Source organism: Dysidea avara, chromosome 6 (genome assembly GCF_963678975.1).
Source record: "Dysidea avara chromosome 6, odDysAvar1.4, whole genome shotgun sequence".
NCBI lineage: Eukaryota > Metazoa > Porifera > Demospongiae > Dictyoceratida > Dysideidae > Dysidea > Dysidea avara.
This window is the reverse complement of record NC_089277.1, coordinates 1046002-1061253: the sequence shown is the minus strand read 5'-3', so window position 1 is coordinate 1061253 and position 15252 is coordinate 1046002. Positions and strand designations below refer to the sequence as shown.

At 40.1% G+C, this 15252-nt stretch overlaps 3 protein-coding genes across 5 annotated transcripts in view; 1 reads left to right on the top strand and 2 right to left on the bottom strand.

Moving 5' to 3' along the window:
* The first annotated feature begins 1 nt into the window (after position 1).
* LOC136257594 (uncharacterized) lies at positions 2–5088 on the top strand. 2 transcript variants are annotated; one of them, XM_066050832.1, is made up of 6 exons: positions 2–836; positions 1578–2065; positions 2307–2398; positions 2455–2552; positions 4772–4811; positions 4858–5088. In XM_066050832.1, the coding sequence occupies exons 1-6, from the start codon at positions 71–73 to the stop codon at positions 5018–5020; spliced, it is 1647 nt and encodes a 548-aa protein (XP_065906904.1). In that variant the 5' UTR covers positions 2–70; the 3' UTR covers positions 5021–5088. The 2 variants fall into 2 exon arrangements, with proteins under 2 accessions (XP_065906904.1, XP_065906903.1); XM_066050831.1 differs by having other exon boundaries at positions 2452–2552.
* An 858-nt stretch (positions 5089–5946) lies between these two features.
* Positions 5947–9734, bottom strand: LOC136257597 (uncharacterized). Of its 2 annotated transcripts, none has more exons than XM_066050836.1 (3): positions 8304–9734; positions 7266–7718; positions 5947–7014 (listed from the first exon to the last, which is right to left on the bottom strand). In XM_066050836.1, exons 1-3 carry the CDS (start codon positions 8440–8442, stop codon positions 6974–6976), a joined length of 633 nt encoding a protein of 210 aa, XP_065906908.1. In that variant the 5' UTR covers positions 8443–9734; the 3' UTR covers positions 5947–6973. The 2 variants fall into 2 exon arrangements, with proteins under 2 accessions (XP_065906908.1, XP_065906907.1); XM_066050835.1 differs by having other exon boundaries at positions 5947–6233.
* Positions 9735–9875: 141 nt separating this feature from the next.
* The window catches only part of LOC136257596 (17S U2 SnRNP complex component HTATSF1-like), a 32684-nt gene continuing 27307 nt past the window's right edge, over positions 9876–15252 (bottom strand). The window contains exons 11-13 of the mRNA XM_066050834.1: positions 12307–12372; positions 11481–11615; positions 9876–10039 (exon numbers count right to left, since the gene is read on the bottom strand). Of these exons, the coding sequence (XP_065906906.1) occupies positions 10034–10039; positions 11481–11615; positions 12307–12372 (207 nt within the window). The 3' untranslated portion in view covers positions 9876–10033. The remainder of the gene's footprint in view (positions 10040–11480; positions 11616–12306; positions 12373–15252) is intronic.

The window sequence follows — 15252 nt, the reverse complement described above, 5'->3', positions numbered from 1 at the left end:
TGTAACTGAAGGCGGGGGCGAGTACGGAACATTTACTTGTGGGTTTAAATAATGGGATCACTGGGGTGATATGTCGAGTGGGGAAAATAGGAATAGACGTGAACCAGATGGAGAAGAGAACGGTGCTAATTCGTTAACTAATTCGAAGCAGCTATCCCAGCGGAGTCGGCACCTCAAAGCGGCGGGTAAACACGTCCAAGAAGACGTCAACCTCAGTGATGACTCTCTGGAAGATGACGGGCCGGAACCAGTTGCTGCAAGCACGTTACGTGATGGTGAAAGAGACAACACGCAGCGTCATTCAAGAGCTGCTGATTCAGTTGCTAGGAACTCGTCCCATAGCAACCAACATGTAGATAAACGAACCAATGAGAACACACCAGTAAACAATGGTGCTACTTCACCAGTACACAGCACTACACCTCAACAACATATTAACAGTGACAATGACATAGTCAGTGATAAAGGAAGGTTAGTTCATGGCTCAGCGAAGTCTTCACAGACATCAAGCAGAGCTTCAAGTTGTGTGTCAAAAATTCCTGTCCTTAAAAGACCTAAAGCAAAACCGTCACCTCTAGTAGAAGCTAGTAAGGCTTCCTTGTCCTCAGCTGCCATGGTTACTACAACAGGGGGATACCCTCCACCATCAGAACAAACTGAAGATAGCAGTGATACACCTATTAGTATACCCATAGATGAGATGCCTGTATCAGACTCTTTAGACCATGACGAGCAACCTGTGGTCTCCCATAACCAGGAGGAACATGTTGCGGTCACTATACAGACATGTTATAGAGGTCAGAAGAGTAATAGGAATCCAGAGACTAACCTAGAAGGTAAGAAACTTGTGTAATCTGTAACCTGTTAATATGGACACTTGAGGACACCTACATAATCCAGACACTTAGTTAAGGTCCCAAAGTATCCCTTAGTATATAAACTGACCTGGAAAATCAGGACACCTTGATAATCAGGACACCTTGATAATCAGGACACTATTGGTTGGTCTCAAGCCTGTCAGTCTATCAAAAATATTATATATCCAAAATACTTGGACCTTGTGTTTAGACGCTGATGTGTTGATTGTTGGTAAGACGTCAAAAAGATTTTTTTTTGCTTTTCATTGCAGCTGAGCTGTAGGAATTACTAACTTCAGTTGTATATAACCCAATACCAGTCAGAAGACTCATAAATCAGTTCCTTTGTTGTTGTTGTTTGGGGTTGTTAATGAAAAATGCACAACAACTTGGGTCATAGGTCATATGCTGAAATGGTTAGAAGTTGCCTGCTTTTATTTCTACCACCACTGCATTACCTGGGGTTGTGTAGCTGTACCCTCTCCCTTTAGGCTGTCTTTCTCAGTGATTTTACAAAATTTTACGAAATTCATTGGTGTGGCCTTCATCAAATTAATGCACCACATTACACCAGCTATATGTAGTGATCCGTTCTTCTATTATTTGAAGAAAAAGAAGCATTTACCTCTCTGAAAGAGGACGATCTGGTGTCCATTATAGTGAGGTGTCCCCTTGTCTAATAAGACCCTGAGCTACTACAGTATGTACTCTGCACTACAGCACCACCACAAGAGGGGAGGGCACAAGATGGACAGCGTCGAAAGTTGAGAAATAGTAACAGCTTTAACTCCTACGTCCATGAACAGATGGCCATCACCATGGCAATGATGGAGGCTAATTTTGAAGGTGTTGGACTGTCCCATACACAACAGGAAAGGGTGGAAGAATTAAGAGCTGGGCTTGACTCATTTTCACTAACGAACACTGCAGCTGCAGCTACAACTGGAGAACAGCAACATGAGCCACACCCCCAAATTGTACATAATCATTGGAATGACAGTGAACCATCATCTAATAGTTGGAATGGGAACCGGAAAAGACTTCATGCTAGTACTGGAATAGAAATGACTCATGGTGGAATAAGATCAAAGTTATTATATAAATCACAAAGCTGTGACACTTCGTACCAGGAAGATATCCACCACAAATCTGGGAACAAGAGATGTGGCTCATATTTGCAGCAATCAAAAGTAGCTCAATCTATTAAGGTAGGAATATAAGTCACTATGTTCATATCTGGATAAACTGTGAAAGTAACATATTTTGTTGTGATATCAACTTGGGAAGGATACATATAGTATGTGACTTGTAAGATTGTCCACATAAGAAATGTTATAAAAAAATATTCCTAAGTTCATATCTTAAATGTTGTTATAAGTTATTCAAATTTCAATCTCTTGTATTATTCCATTCATGTCTTGAAGTTATCAGCTAATAATATATTCTTAGTCACTTAAACCTCCAAAGTTAAAGCCATTACCAAGGCGACAGTCATCAAATTATCTCCAGAATTACATCAAGTCCAACAAGGGGAGTGTCAGGTGAGCTGTACCACACCCCTACCCTCAGGGCATGTGGGAGTTTTCCCTTTCAGTAGGAGTAATCGTCAGTGGAGTCCAGCACACATGATTCCTCCACTAGATGAGTCCACTCCTGTCAACCACACCCACTGGGACTCTGCAATGATTGGACCAAGTAAGTCAGCCTAGCATTATAGTCACCAGTGTTGGGCAAGTTACTTTGTAAAAGTAACTAGTTACATATTACATATTACTTGCAACTGAACTATTTAGTTACAGTTACTTAGACTCTATTTAGGCTGTTTTGAGTGGGTAATAAATCTCATATACTCCACCTTGTTTTCTAATATACTCCACGCCTTTAAGCACAATATAACATATGCTCAAAATCGGGTTTGTCCAATCGCTATGCGTTATTCACGTGCAGTGATTTAACGAGCACGATTATTTAGTCACGTGAGGACACATAGTTGCCATGGCGCTAGTATCATTGTAAAAAACCAGTCTCTTTTTCCGAGCCTACAGTAGAAACAGCCGTGGATGAGGTAAATAATCTGAGTGTAATGTGAAATAGAGTCTAAAGCAGTTATATTACCCATAAAATAAAGTAACTATAATAATATATTACGTATTATATTACTTTGTGTCCACAGCCTTAAGCTGTCACGTGTGATACTACTACCTTATCATGTGACATGATTTCATTGTTGGGCAATGTGTAAATCTTGGTTATAAGTAAGAAGCTGGTGAATAAGCTTCATTCAGTATAGGCTTCATTACTTCGTTGTGGCTAGGCGTTACTCAGTGGATTACTAACAAGATTAGTAACTTCGTTACTTGTAGTAATAATATTACATTCGTTACAGTAACTATATTACTTAGGTAAAGTGTTATAATTGTAAGTAAAGTAACTTAAGTTACATTACCTGTTTTTATAGCGTATTTCGTTATATTACTTAGTTATCACAAAAGTAATAATATTACGTAACGCGTTACACCCAACACTGCTAGTCACATATACAATGGTTCTCATGCATTTCCGTAGGAGCAATAATTTTAGTGTCTCATAATTGGGATTCACAATGGTGATGTTAATCTTCAATCATTGTCGGCTTATGTAGTGTCCAGTCATGTAATAGTGCCACAGATGTCACACCCACCTGTAGTGGTGAACTTTACTGTTCACTGGATGGTGTGATAACCACTCACCCAGTATAATATTTAGAATCTGTCAAAATAATTTACAAAGAAACAATGTGGAGTTAGTAGTACCAAGAGTTCATAATATATATACTGAGGAGAGGATCCTACTCTCATATACCCCTGTAGAAGGGCGTATTGTGAAGTTATGACGTAACGACAAGATGTTGTGGTTTGTGACGTATGAGCAGCCATAAAAGTGTAAGATTGTTAGTACCATTTTACACTTGCAACGCTCAGGATAGCCGTATCCGCGAATGGCCTAACAAGAAACGCCTACGAAGCGGTCTTAACCCATGAAGGAACGATTGTAGTTTGGTGAGAAATGCTTAGAGCTGGAGTTAATTTGGTTGCTAGCAATGTTGTTAGGCACGCGTCCAATCGATACTATGTTCAACTAATGACATCATTAATTATACAAAGAAAAACAGACGAACTCAGAAGTCCTACGTCATAACTTCATGATACGCCCTTCTACAGGCAGTGTTGGGCAAGTAACTAGTTACATATTACATATTACTTGCAACTGAACTATTTAGTTACAGTTACATATTACCCATAAAATAAATAATATTACATATTATATTACTTTGTGTTCACAGCCTTAAGCTTTCACGTGTGAAACTACCACTTTATCACGTGACATGATTGCGTTGTTGGACAATGTGCAAATCTTGGTTATAAGTAAGAAGCTGGTGAATAAGCTTCATTCAGTAGGCTTCGTTACTTCATTGTGGTTAGGCGTTACTCAGAGGATAACTAATGAGATTAGTAACTTCGTTACTTGTAGTAGTAATATTATATAATATTAGACTCGTTACAGCAACTATATTACTTAGGTAACGCGTTACATTTGTAAGTAAAGTAACTTGAGTTATATTACCTGTTTTTATAGTGTATTTCATTATATTACTTAGTTACCACAAAAGTAATAATATTACGTAACGCGTTACTCCCAACACTGTCTATAGGGGTATATGAGAGTAGGATACTCTCCTCAATATATATATTATGAACTCTTGGTGGTAGATAGGATACAACCAGTCAAGAAGGGTTATATTCCTGGTTGCATATTCTCCACCAAATTCAAACTGTATGGTTTAAACTTACTGACTGATGTATTTCTTTGCAGGGTACTGGTAGTACTCATTGTTTTGAAGTGTATGAATCTTTTTTATTTATGTTTCTCATTAGGGGATCACATGACCTACCATTACCCAGTACTACCCAACATGTAAGTAGCTCATATAATTATCTGATCATGTGATCCATTTCATTAGAGGCGACAGCTATTCTACAATATCATTACATCCGGCAGTGAAGCCGTACAAGTCATACCACCAGCATCACTGGCCTGGGCTACCACCGCCACAACCGACATACAGGACACACCCCCGGGGTGGTCATTATTACACACGACATTACTCACAACACAGACATTAACAACAACCCAATCACTTCTATATTATAAATCATTACTGTATAATATCAACTGTACTGTAACCTGTTAATGTGGACACTTGAGGACACCTACATAATCCAGACACTTAGTTAAGGTCCCAAAGTATCCCTTAGTACATAAACTGACCTTGATAATCAGGATACCATTCCATACTTTTTGCAAAATGGCTGCCATCTCTGACTAACTAGAGTACTTGAAGATGGTACTGCAAGACACATTCCATCTGATTCAAGTCACCTGTTTTGTTTTAATTCACAAGATGAACAGACTACTAGAGTTTCATTGTTAAGTAGTTTTGTTGTGTAAGCCAGTTGTCTACATGGACAGGCAAAGTAAGATAATTAATTTTAATGTTGGCCTTTTTAGAGAGGTGGCTGTTAAAAACAGGTTCTAATATTGATGTAACATAATGATTTGCTTTTGGAGATTGTCCACTTTCTAAGATAAAACTGGAATTTTATATGGAAGCCTTATTAGTGAGGAGATAAAAGGATTATGACATGTTGTAGAGAGGTACCATACTGGTGGTGGTTAACCACTGATTAACAAATCACACCCACCATTGATGTTACTTGGTCATCATGGTGTTAGTTGGGGTCAACATGATGCAATAAGGCGGAGACTTTGTCACTATTGCATCACTTACACCTTGTCGAAGTTGTTTACACTCTCAAATTCCAGTGTGTTGTATAAACTGATCCAGACACTATTGGTTGACTACAATGACTCGTGTATGTGTGTACTGACTGATGTACCTACATCTGGCACAAACTAGGAGCATTTCAAACCAGCCAGATTGATAATCCCTAAATGTTGTTTGTGTCTAAAGTGGCCGGATACCTGCTTAATAGGTCACCATGTGATAAGGTCACCAGCTACCTTAAGTATTCCCCTATGGAGTATAGTATTAGTGATATCAGCAATGACCATGAATGACATGTGTAACTGTTTAACACAGAAGTATATTATAGTATACTATAGTATAATATAGTTTTAAGGTGATAATGTACACATTTGTGATATTATAGTGTGTCACACTATTCTAATGATAAATATTAATAGTTGTAGTCTACCATATTAGGGTGGGTGACTCGATCATGTGATTGTTATGGTAGCTGTCCATGATGGTGTTGCTGGGAGGGAGTGGCTGGGTGCTGCCTGCAGAGGCTGGAGCTGCTGCAGCAGCTGGGTAATCTGTTGAGGGTGAAGAAATGAATTACCATTAAAAATATTATGTTATCTAATTTTCGTTAATAATAATAATGCTATATAATTGGTTATTATTGGTGTGGTTAGGTCAACCACTTCTTTTAATAATGTTTTAACATGTGGTTAGTATTGAAATTATCATTATCACCTTGTACAGGACATTGTGAAGAGTGGTCTTTGATGTTGAATAAAGAAATGTGCTGATTTTGCTGGACCACATCACACACAATGTGATTGATTTCTATTTTAGGTCCAATATTTCAGCACAGCTGTTCTTCCATACAACAACACAACCACACACAGTTTAAACATGCACACAGCATACACACACACACACACACACTCTGACCTTGAAAGCTATTGCCCACTTAGTCACTCTACACTCACACCTACGTAATTGTGTACCAAAACCAACAGCTGATATCAAAAGGTGCCAGTACAGTTGAGTGGGCAATTCACATAGTTTATATCCATGCCCTCAGGCCTTCAAACATCACATGCTACATCATAGACCACTTGACCAACATTACTGTGACTGGAATAATAACACCACAACATTTAGAAACCAGTCAACTTCAATGTGGTGAAGCATATCTGACTTGAATAAGACAAATATGGACACCACTACAATAGTGGGAGTTGTACTGTACAGCATATAAACAGCTGATGAAGTGAAAATCAGTAGGACACTTTGGATCACCCATTAGAGGCTGTCCTCTTCAACACTATATGGAACTAGAACTGTTGGGATCAGTCCTTGTGTGTTCTATTGTGAGAGGTTTCATCATATTATAATGTTACAACTATCAAAATTGCTAATATGTAGTGTATTATTGGTGTGTATTATTGGTGTGTATTATTGGATAAAATCCAGATAGTATTGTATTAAGGAAATGATTCATAAAAATGTGGAATTTTGGTAAAATTAATGCAATGAAATTAGAATTTCAACATTGGACTAATCATATATTTGACATTTCTTATCATCCCCAGTTTAGTGAACACCCTCCCTGTTACCTTGCCAATCCCATGATAGTGGCCTATTCTGGTAAACCATTTGTTGCCTGGGGCTCATGTCCATCACTGCTGGCCTGTAAGGGACAGTCCCTGCTTGTGGTGTCAATCCTGGAGAGGCTAGGAAGCTGGGTGGGTACACCACTGTATCACTAAGTTGTACTTTAGGTGGGGGACCAGGGAAATCTGACTGTCCCGGCACCTTAGGAAGATCATGGAATGTATCAATGTCTGGATATATGAGATAGTTGGACATCTCTGGGTGAAGTATCTGTAATCTCATCCTGGAGCTGGTTGTGCTTGGGGAATTCCCTGGGAAGATTGGTGGGTAGATAAAGGTGGGAGAGGACACTTGTCCAGTAGAGTAAGGAGACACCACTTGTAGTGGAGATGTTGTGCTGCATGACTGGAGGGGAGGGGCTGATAATGGAGGAAGAATACTTGACGATGAGCTACCTGTAATGAAGATGGAACATCATTGTAAACATTAATGAACAATGGATGGTTATTTTATGGAACAAAAATAACAGGGAGCTACAAGGAAACGTGTAGTAGCCATCTAAATCAGGACACTATTGACATGAACTGATTAAATGTTATAATGTCTGTTTTAGGTATTGTGGTGTGCACAATTCAAATTATTACAATTACAAGCTGTAAACAAACAAATATGTAGGCACCCATATAGTGCACCCTCAGGATGCAGCATGAAGGCTTCAGTGTAGCATGCTCACAGTAAGCATGTTACATGTACCTTTGTAGTGTGGTATAACTGCACCCAAATAAGGCAGCCACCTGAAATAGTGTCAGTTAACGCCTGTCTTTTTTCTTGATAAAGCCTGGAGGGATACTGGGCTGTTAACCTCAGCAATAACTGTGTTGCTACACTAGCTATCACTTTAATATGCTACTTCAATAACACAACAAACTAGCCTTGAATGTGATGCAATTTTAAAAATAGACTTAAAACTTCAGTGTACAATACAGAACCTATTCAGCTACACATCCTAGCTTGTTAGTTATTATTGGCTTATAACTTACTAGATAGCAGAGAAGTGGCTGAATGACTGCTTGCATTCTCTGCTGGTGAGGACAATGCCTTACTGAAGTGATTGTCCAGTTCATTTTGAACATCTTTGTAGAAGGTGAACACAGTACTGTTGTTACTAGTCTCAGCCATCTTGAGATGGTCTATACTAACCTGTTATTCTAGCATAACTGAAGATTCCAGGTAGTTGGTAGGTGTCTTTGTAGTTCACTATGTTGTAGTAGTCGTATGGCTTTGATTTGCACTCCGCATACTGGCAAATTTCAACCAATCAGACACTGTTTGTCAACCAGTAACCAGTAAAGCTGACCAGATTAACACCTACCACATGTGTGGCCACTAGCACACATTGATGACATGCTAATGGTGAGACCTGTATCATCACCATATTAGGATGGTGACCAGATTGTATGCCTGTGGTTAATGTGACATACTATAGGTCACCTTGGAATATGTGCCAAGTCGTCAGTTTAGGCTCAAGAGACATTCCATGCTTGTGCCTTGAATATACCACAAATCACCAACTTAAAATATATGCCAGTATTATTGGTTTTGCTTCTCAAACTTCACTCACGCTGTTACCTGTGGACTGGAGCTGTTACCTGTGGACTGGAGTTGTTACCTGTGGACTGGAACAGAATCACTACTCCACTAAGTAGATGACAAACATACAAGTCTGAGATGACAAGTGATTTGTTTGGTTCAAAATTTAATCAACCAGATTGGAGCGAGGAAGGATTAAAAGTTGGTAAGTGATCCTTCTGCTAGTTGTGAGGATACTGGTAGCAACTCAGAATTAAAGTGATAATTTGACCTCCTGGTAGTGATGGTAACAGTGGTGAGATGGGTCGGTTGGTTATTAATTAACAATAGACTACCATCAGTTACGCTGACCATCACAGCATATATCAAATTTTGTAACTTGTATGTGCACACATGATACTTATGAAATATCTTAAGAAAAATACGGTTCATGGCTGGGTGTGGATAACCAGGCAGTGGGTAAATGCAATTTGTGCTTATCATTTACAAACATTCAAGTCATAATTAATTTTTATCATCTCCATGTTACAATTTCTACTCCTTACAAAACTGTTGGACCCTCTCAACCCCAATGGTCTCAGACAATGGATAAGTGAATTGTTTGGATAACTGGAGCCCATACATTTATACAGAGCTCTGTTGATATACTCTAATAGAATGCACAACTGTACTCAAAATACTCTAATAAAACAGCCATTTCCAATTTCGGAAAAAAACTAGGGTACAGATAAACAAGGGTCGGATAGCTGAAGATCTACAACCCACATGTATTTCAACCAGGTGTGGCCTATGAAGTTTGTGATGTTCACATTGACTGGCTTCTCTGAATTATATTCATAGACCTGATCTATAGTAAAATCCTTTACTGCAAGAAGTAATGTGTGAGGTTGAATTCAGTGGAAGTTGCTGATCCCAGCTGGTAACTCCTTAGGTACTTGTTAGCTGGTGATCAAGTCCCTGAGCGGGACATTAAACAGTTTCAACTCCCCCCTATTGTACTGACTAGTGGCTCCACAGTAGGGTAGTGTATATAACATCAGGTTAATATCAACACAACAATACCAATGCTATTATGTTACAATTTGACACACACACACAGATGGACGGACAGTCAACAATACACGTAGTCATGTGGTCTTGTAGTAGAGAGATCATGTGATGATATCACACCACACTGTTGTTATGACTACAGTAAAGACAAACAGAACAATAGTGACATATTTACTAATATAACGGAACATTATTTCACAGTTGCCCTCTTTAAAGGCACTAACTATTGCAACCAAAATGTTTATCTTCATCATGAAGGTCTTCATCATGAAGGTCATCATGGAGATGTTTTTTTCTTTTTATACACTGCCGTTTGCATGTATTAGCCAAATATGATGTGGCTACTATTCAAAGGGTGACCAGTATTCAAAGGGTGACCACTATTCAAAGGGTGACCACTGTTCAAAGGCTGGTCATTCTTAAAGGCAGAGTGGTCACTATTCAAAGGGTGACCACTATTCAAAGGCTAGTTACTGTTAAAAGGCAAAGAATGGCCACTATCAAAGGGTAGCCACTATTCAAGGGATAGTCAAAGGGTGACTACTATTCAAAGGGTGACCACTGTTCAAAGGCTGGTCATTCTTAAAGGCAGAGTGGCCACTATTCAAAGGGTGACCACTGTTCAAAGGGTGACCACTATTCAAAGGGTGACCACTGTTCAAAGGCTGGTCATTCTTAAAGGCAGAGTGGCCACTATTCAAAGAGTGACCACTGTTCAAAGGGTGACCACTATTCAAAGGGTAACCACTATTCAAAGGGTGACCACTATTCAAAGGGTGACCACTACTCAAAGGGTGACCACTATTCAAAGGGTGACCACTACTCAAAGGGTGACCACTGTTCAAAGGGTGACCACTATTCAAAGGGTGACCACTATTCAAAGAGTGACCACTATTCAAAGGGTGACCACTGTTCAAAGGCTGGTCATTCTTAAAGGCAGAGTGGTCACTATTCAAAGGGTGACCACTATTCAAAGGGTGACCACTATTCACAGGGTGACCACTGTTCAAAGGCTGGTCATTCTTAAAGGCAGAGTGGTCACTATTCAAAGGGTGACCACTATTCAAAGGGTGACCACTATTCAAAGGGTGACCACTGTTCAAAGGCTGGTCATTCTTAAAGGCAGAGTGGTCACTATTCAAAGGGTGACCACTATTCAAAGGCTAGTTACTGTTAAAGAATGGCCACTATCAAAGGGTAGCCACTATTCAAGGTGACCACTATTCAAGGGATAGTCACTATTCAAAGGGTGGCTACTATTCAAGGTAACCACTAATCAAAGGGTGGCTACTATTCAAGGTGACCACTATTCAAAGGGTGGCTACTATTCAAGGTGACCACTATTCAAAGGGTGGCTACTATTCAAGGTGACCACTATTCAAAGGGTGGCTACTATTCAAGGTGACCACTATTCAAAGGGTGGCTACTATTCAAGGGATAGTCACTATTCAAAGGGCAACCACTACAAAGGGTGGCCACTATTCAAAGGGTGGCCACTATTCAAGGTGACCACTGGTGATATATAGTGTAGATACACAAAGACACTACAGAACAGAGAGTTATACAGACACACATACTGTTGTTAAAAACTGTTCCCATTGTTTCAGTCTCTTCTCACGTTCCTCCGTTGTCTCTTCCACATCATATTGTGTGAAGCCATCCCAGTGAGCAGCTAATAGTTGCCGGGAAGCAAACCATCGACCATTTAGTGCCTAACAACAGACAGAATAATGTACACCATTGTAAGCTTACACTGGTCAATAATCCTGATGATTTATAAAGATACAGTTAATATAATTAGTGAAAAACAACTATAAGCTCAACTGGCCAAGTGCTGAAGCTGATCACAAACTGATGAAAGTTGACTGCTATGTCTACCATTACACCCATTGTGTAATGAGGTGACTTGAGTTACATTTCTCTGTCCTCCACCGTACCATAGATGAGTCCATGGATTAGGTTGGCCATTATCAATCCAGCTAGTCATTTTGTAGAGCAAATTTGGAATATCTGATTGGTTCAAAAATGCATAGCAAAATTTTTGATCATTGTCACCAGGCCCAGGCCCAGGGGCTGGGTCTGGACACAATAAAGTAGTGAATTGTGGACAAGTACATAAACTGGATAATTACAATAACAGGATCATCAGTATTCACCATAATAACTGTATGTATGGTGTTACTAATATACTACACACACACACTACACACACTACACTACACACACACACTACACTACACTACACACACACCCCACACTACACACACCACTCACTCACACACCCACACTACACTACACTACACTACACTACACTACACTACACTACACTACACTACACACCACTACACTACACTACACTACACACACACACACACACTACACTACACTACACACACCACTTACTAGCACACAAGCATCAGCACCCTCAAACTCCTTAAATGATACTGATACCACTCCCTCTGGATGTCTCTGAAAAGGGAAGAGAATTGGAACATTTTTTATGCATACAGACCAGATGTAATGAACACCTCAAGCCAGTTACATACTACTCTCGTGTGGCCAGCCCCTTTTTCCTGCAGACTGCTACACAAAGGTCTGGTACAATCACCGCCAAAATCTTGTGTTGGCTCCTACCAGAGTAGCGGTAGGCGACAATTGGTCAAATAAGGTGACGATGACCACCTTGACAAAACTAAGGCTGCTGAAGCAGCTATCTAGAGCATATCATGCTATGCATGCTTGTTTTCACTACATGAGGATGGATGTCACACACTCTTCGGCTTAAGAAACATGATACTGATTGTGTCGATCCTCTGTGATGAAGATTATGTTTTAAGTAGAGTTTAATGTGGAAACAGTTTATACACAGATACGTGTATTAGGACAAAAACCCCATGCCGGTAAGTTCAGCTACCACGAACTGTGGAATTGATTGGGTGAGTTTATACAATAAATTAGAGAGCTTCGAAACAATTCAAACTATTTTGACCCAGGATTGCGTCTCATGTGGCAAGATCATGTCCCTAAGATCAATACAAGACATTATTAGAAGTGGGAAGGATGCCAGTGTAATGCTTCGTGCCATCAATGATCTTGCCGTGGCAGTCCAAAGAACTGAATCGAGAAAGAATGATTTACTAGAGCAAGTACTGCAAAAGAAGTTCGGTGACAATTTTGTGGTGACACACAAACCTTTAAATGATTGCAAGGCAAGTCCATATGCAAAGTCACTGGGGGGTCACTATTCAGTGGACTGGACTACTGGACTGGACTACTGGACTGGAACACTGGACTGCCATATTTTTGGTTTTCACACATTCTATGGTTGGATTTATGGAATCTTGCTAGTAAGCACCCTTAGGGCACCTGCAGCCCACTTATAAATGCTGAAGACAAACAGTGGAATATGCAAAACTATAAATTACTACCATTCATTATGACACTATACAGCACTTATTCCTTACCCTGGTGTGTAGTAACACTGCAGGCAACGCAGGGAATGCGACAGCAATAGTTAACCAGCGATCAACTTGCCAGTAGACAATATCCTTCGAGATATCCTTAGAGCAAGCTAGTGTTGCTAGTCTCGCTGCCAGACTTCTCTTTCAGTGTAGGGGCTAATCAATTAAAGATCATAAGCGCCCGTGCTGAAAAATCTCTAATTGATAAGCCCCTGTATTGAGTCTGGCCATGCAGGACTAGCTTGCTCTTAGTCTTGCGTGGCCAGACTGCTATTTCAGCGCAGGGGCTTATCGATTAGAGATTATAAGCGCCCGCGCAGAAAAGGGTCTGGTCCAGTTCGTATAGGCAAGCCACGCTAGACTAGCTTGCTCTAAGGATATATTGTCCACTGGCAAGTTGATTGCTGATTAACTATTTCTGTCACATTCCCTGCACTGCCTGCAGCATTACTACACACCAGGGTAAGGAATAAGTGCTGTATAGATTAGCTACAGTGTATAGTGCAGCATAATGAATAGTAGTAAAATTATTCAGTACGAGACAGTTTTCGCATATTCCACTGTTAACTTCAGCGTTTAGAAGTGCCCTAAGCATGCTAATCCAAGCAAGATCCTGTAAATCCAACCATAGAATGTGCAAAAACCAAAAAAATATGTCAGTCCAGTAGTCCAGTCCAGTGTTCCAGTCCACTGAATAGTGACACCCCACGGGATATTACGTATGTCAAGATATTAAATAAGTGTGGTAGTGTCTAATCACTGGACTGGACTACAAGACTGGAATACTGGACTGACATTTTTTTAAAATTACACATTTTTAAGGATGGGGTTACTGCAAAGGAGGTTGGTCACTCGTCATCATTCATCTCGTGATCTCACAGGAAGGGTTGAACTAATTCAACCTTCACACTTCTTAATATTCTAAAGGAAAGATTGCATATCCGTAACAGCGTCCCAGTGATATTACAAGCCTTCTCAGTACAATTCGCTGCTTTCCTAGCTGCTAAACAAGCCCTAACACATAGAACAATGCTTGGTTGCATAATTTCGCATCATAGGAATAATTATGACGCGTGACCAGCCTCCTTTGGGGTTACTGTATATTTGGGTGACTTGTGACAACATTTCAGTACTGAGTAGTGACTAAAAAGTAGTTGTGATAAGCCAAATGGATTAAATTAAACGTATTCTATTTGCTGCTGGACAGTATCTACTCTACTGTATAGCAGATACTGACATGTAGGTATACCCAAACAGGGATTTTTCTGGGGGGGGGGGGGGAGGGGGGGAGGGGGGGGGGGGGAGGGGAAGGGGGCATTTTGCCTCCCCCCCCCCTGAAAATGATTTTGCCCCCCCTGAACTCTGTCTCAACCATCCCAATGATGAAACAATGATAAAATCATAAAATTTAGTCGATGGCTAGCTAGCTACAATAAAACAAATTTAGCCTAATTTAAGTTCTGCCCCCCCCCCCTCCCCCTCAATTTCCTGAAAAACTCGGATTGCCCCCCCCCCCCCCCCCACCCCCTAAATTTATTTTCTAGAAAAATCCCTGCCCAAAAATATTTCTCTCTTATAGGCACATGTGATTATTGTGATACAACTTTCTATAACATATGTATATTGTGAATTGGTGACTAGAGAGAAACATTTTTGAGTATACCAGTACATCTGCTATACAGTAGAGTAGGATACTGTCAAGCAGTGCATTTAACTGAACCCATTTGGCTACATTTTGTATTATATTCACCACTCAGTGCTGAAATGTTGTCACAAGTCACCCAAATGTACAGTAACCCCACCCTTAAAAATATATAAAACCAAACAAATGTCAGTCCAGTAGTCCAGTCCAGTAGTCCAGTCCAGTAGTCCAGTCCGCTGAATAGTG

Excerpts from the sequence above, each read along its gene's own strand:
- LOC136257594 (XM_066050831.1), top strand. The coding sequence starts at position 71 with ATGTCGAGTGGGGAAAATAGGAATAGACGTGAACCAGATGGAGAAGAG. Across the intron at positions 2,399-2,451 it reads TCCAACAAGGGGAGTGTCAG|TAGGAGTAATCGTCAGTGGA; the intron begins GTGAGCTGTACC and ends TTTCCCTTTCAG. Across the intron at positions 2,553-4,771 it reads CTCTGCAATGATTGGACCAA|GGGATCACATGACCTACCAT; the intron begins GTAAGTCAGCCT and ends GTTTCTCATTAG.
- LOC136257597 (XM_066050835.1), bottom strand. The coding sequence starts at position 8,442 with ATGGCTGAGACTAGTAACAACAGTACTGTGTTCACCTTCTACAAAGAT. Across the intron at positions 7,719-8,303 it reads AGCCACTTCTCTGCTATCTA|GTAGCTCATCGTCAAGTATT; the intron begins GTAAGTTATAAG and ends TCTTCATTACAG. Across the intron at positions 6,234-7,265 it reads ACTATCATGGGATTGGCAAG|ATTACCCAGCTGCTGCAGCA; the intron begins GTAACAGGGAGG and ends CACCCTCAACAG.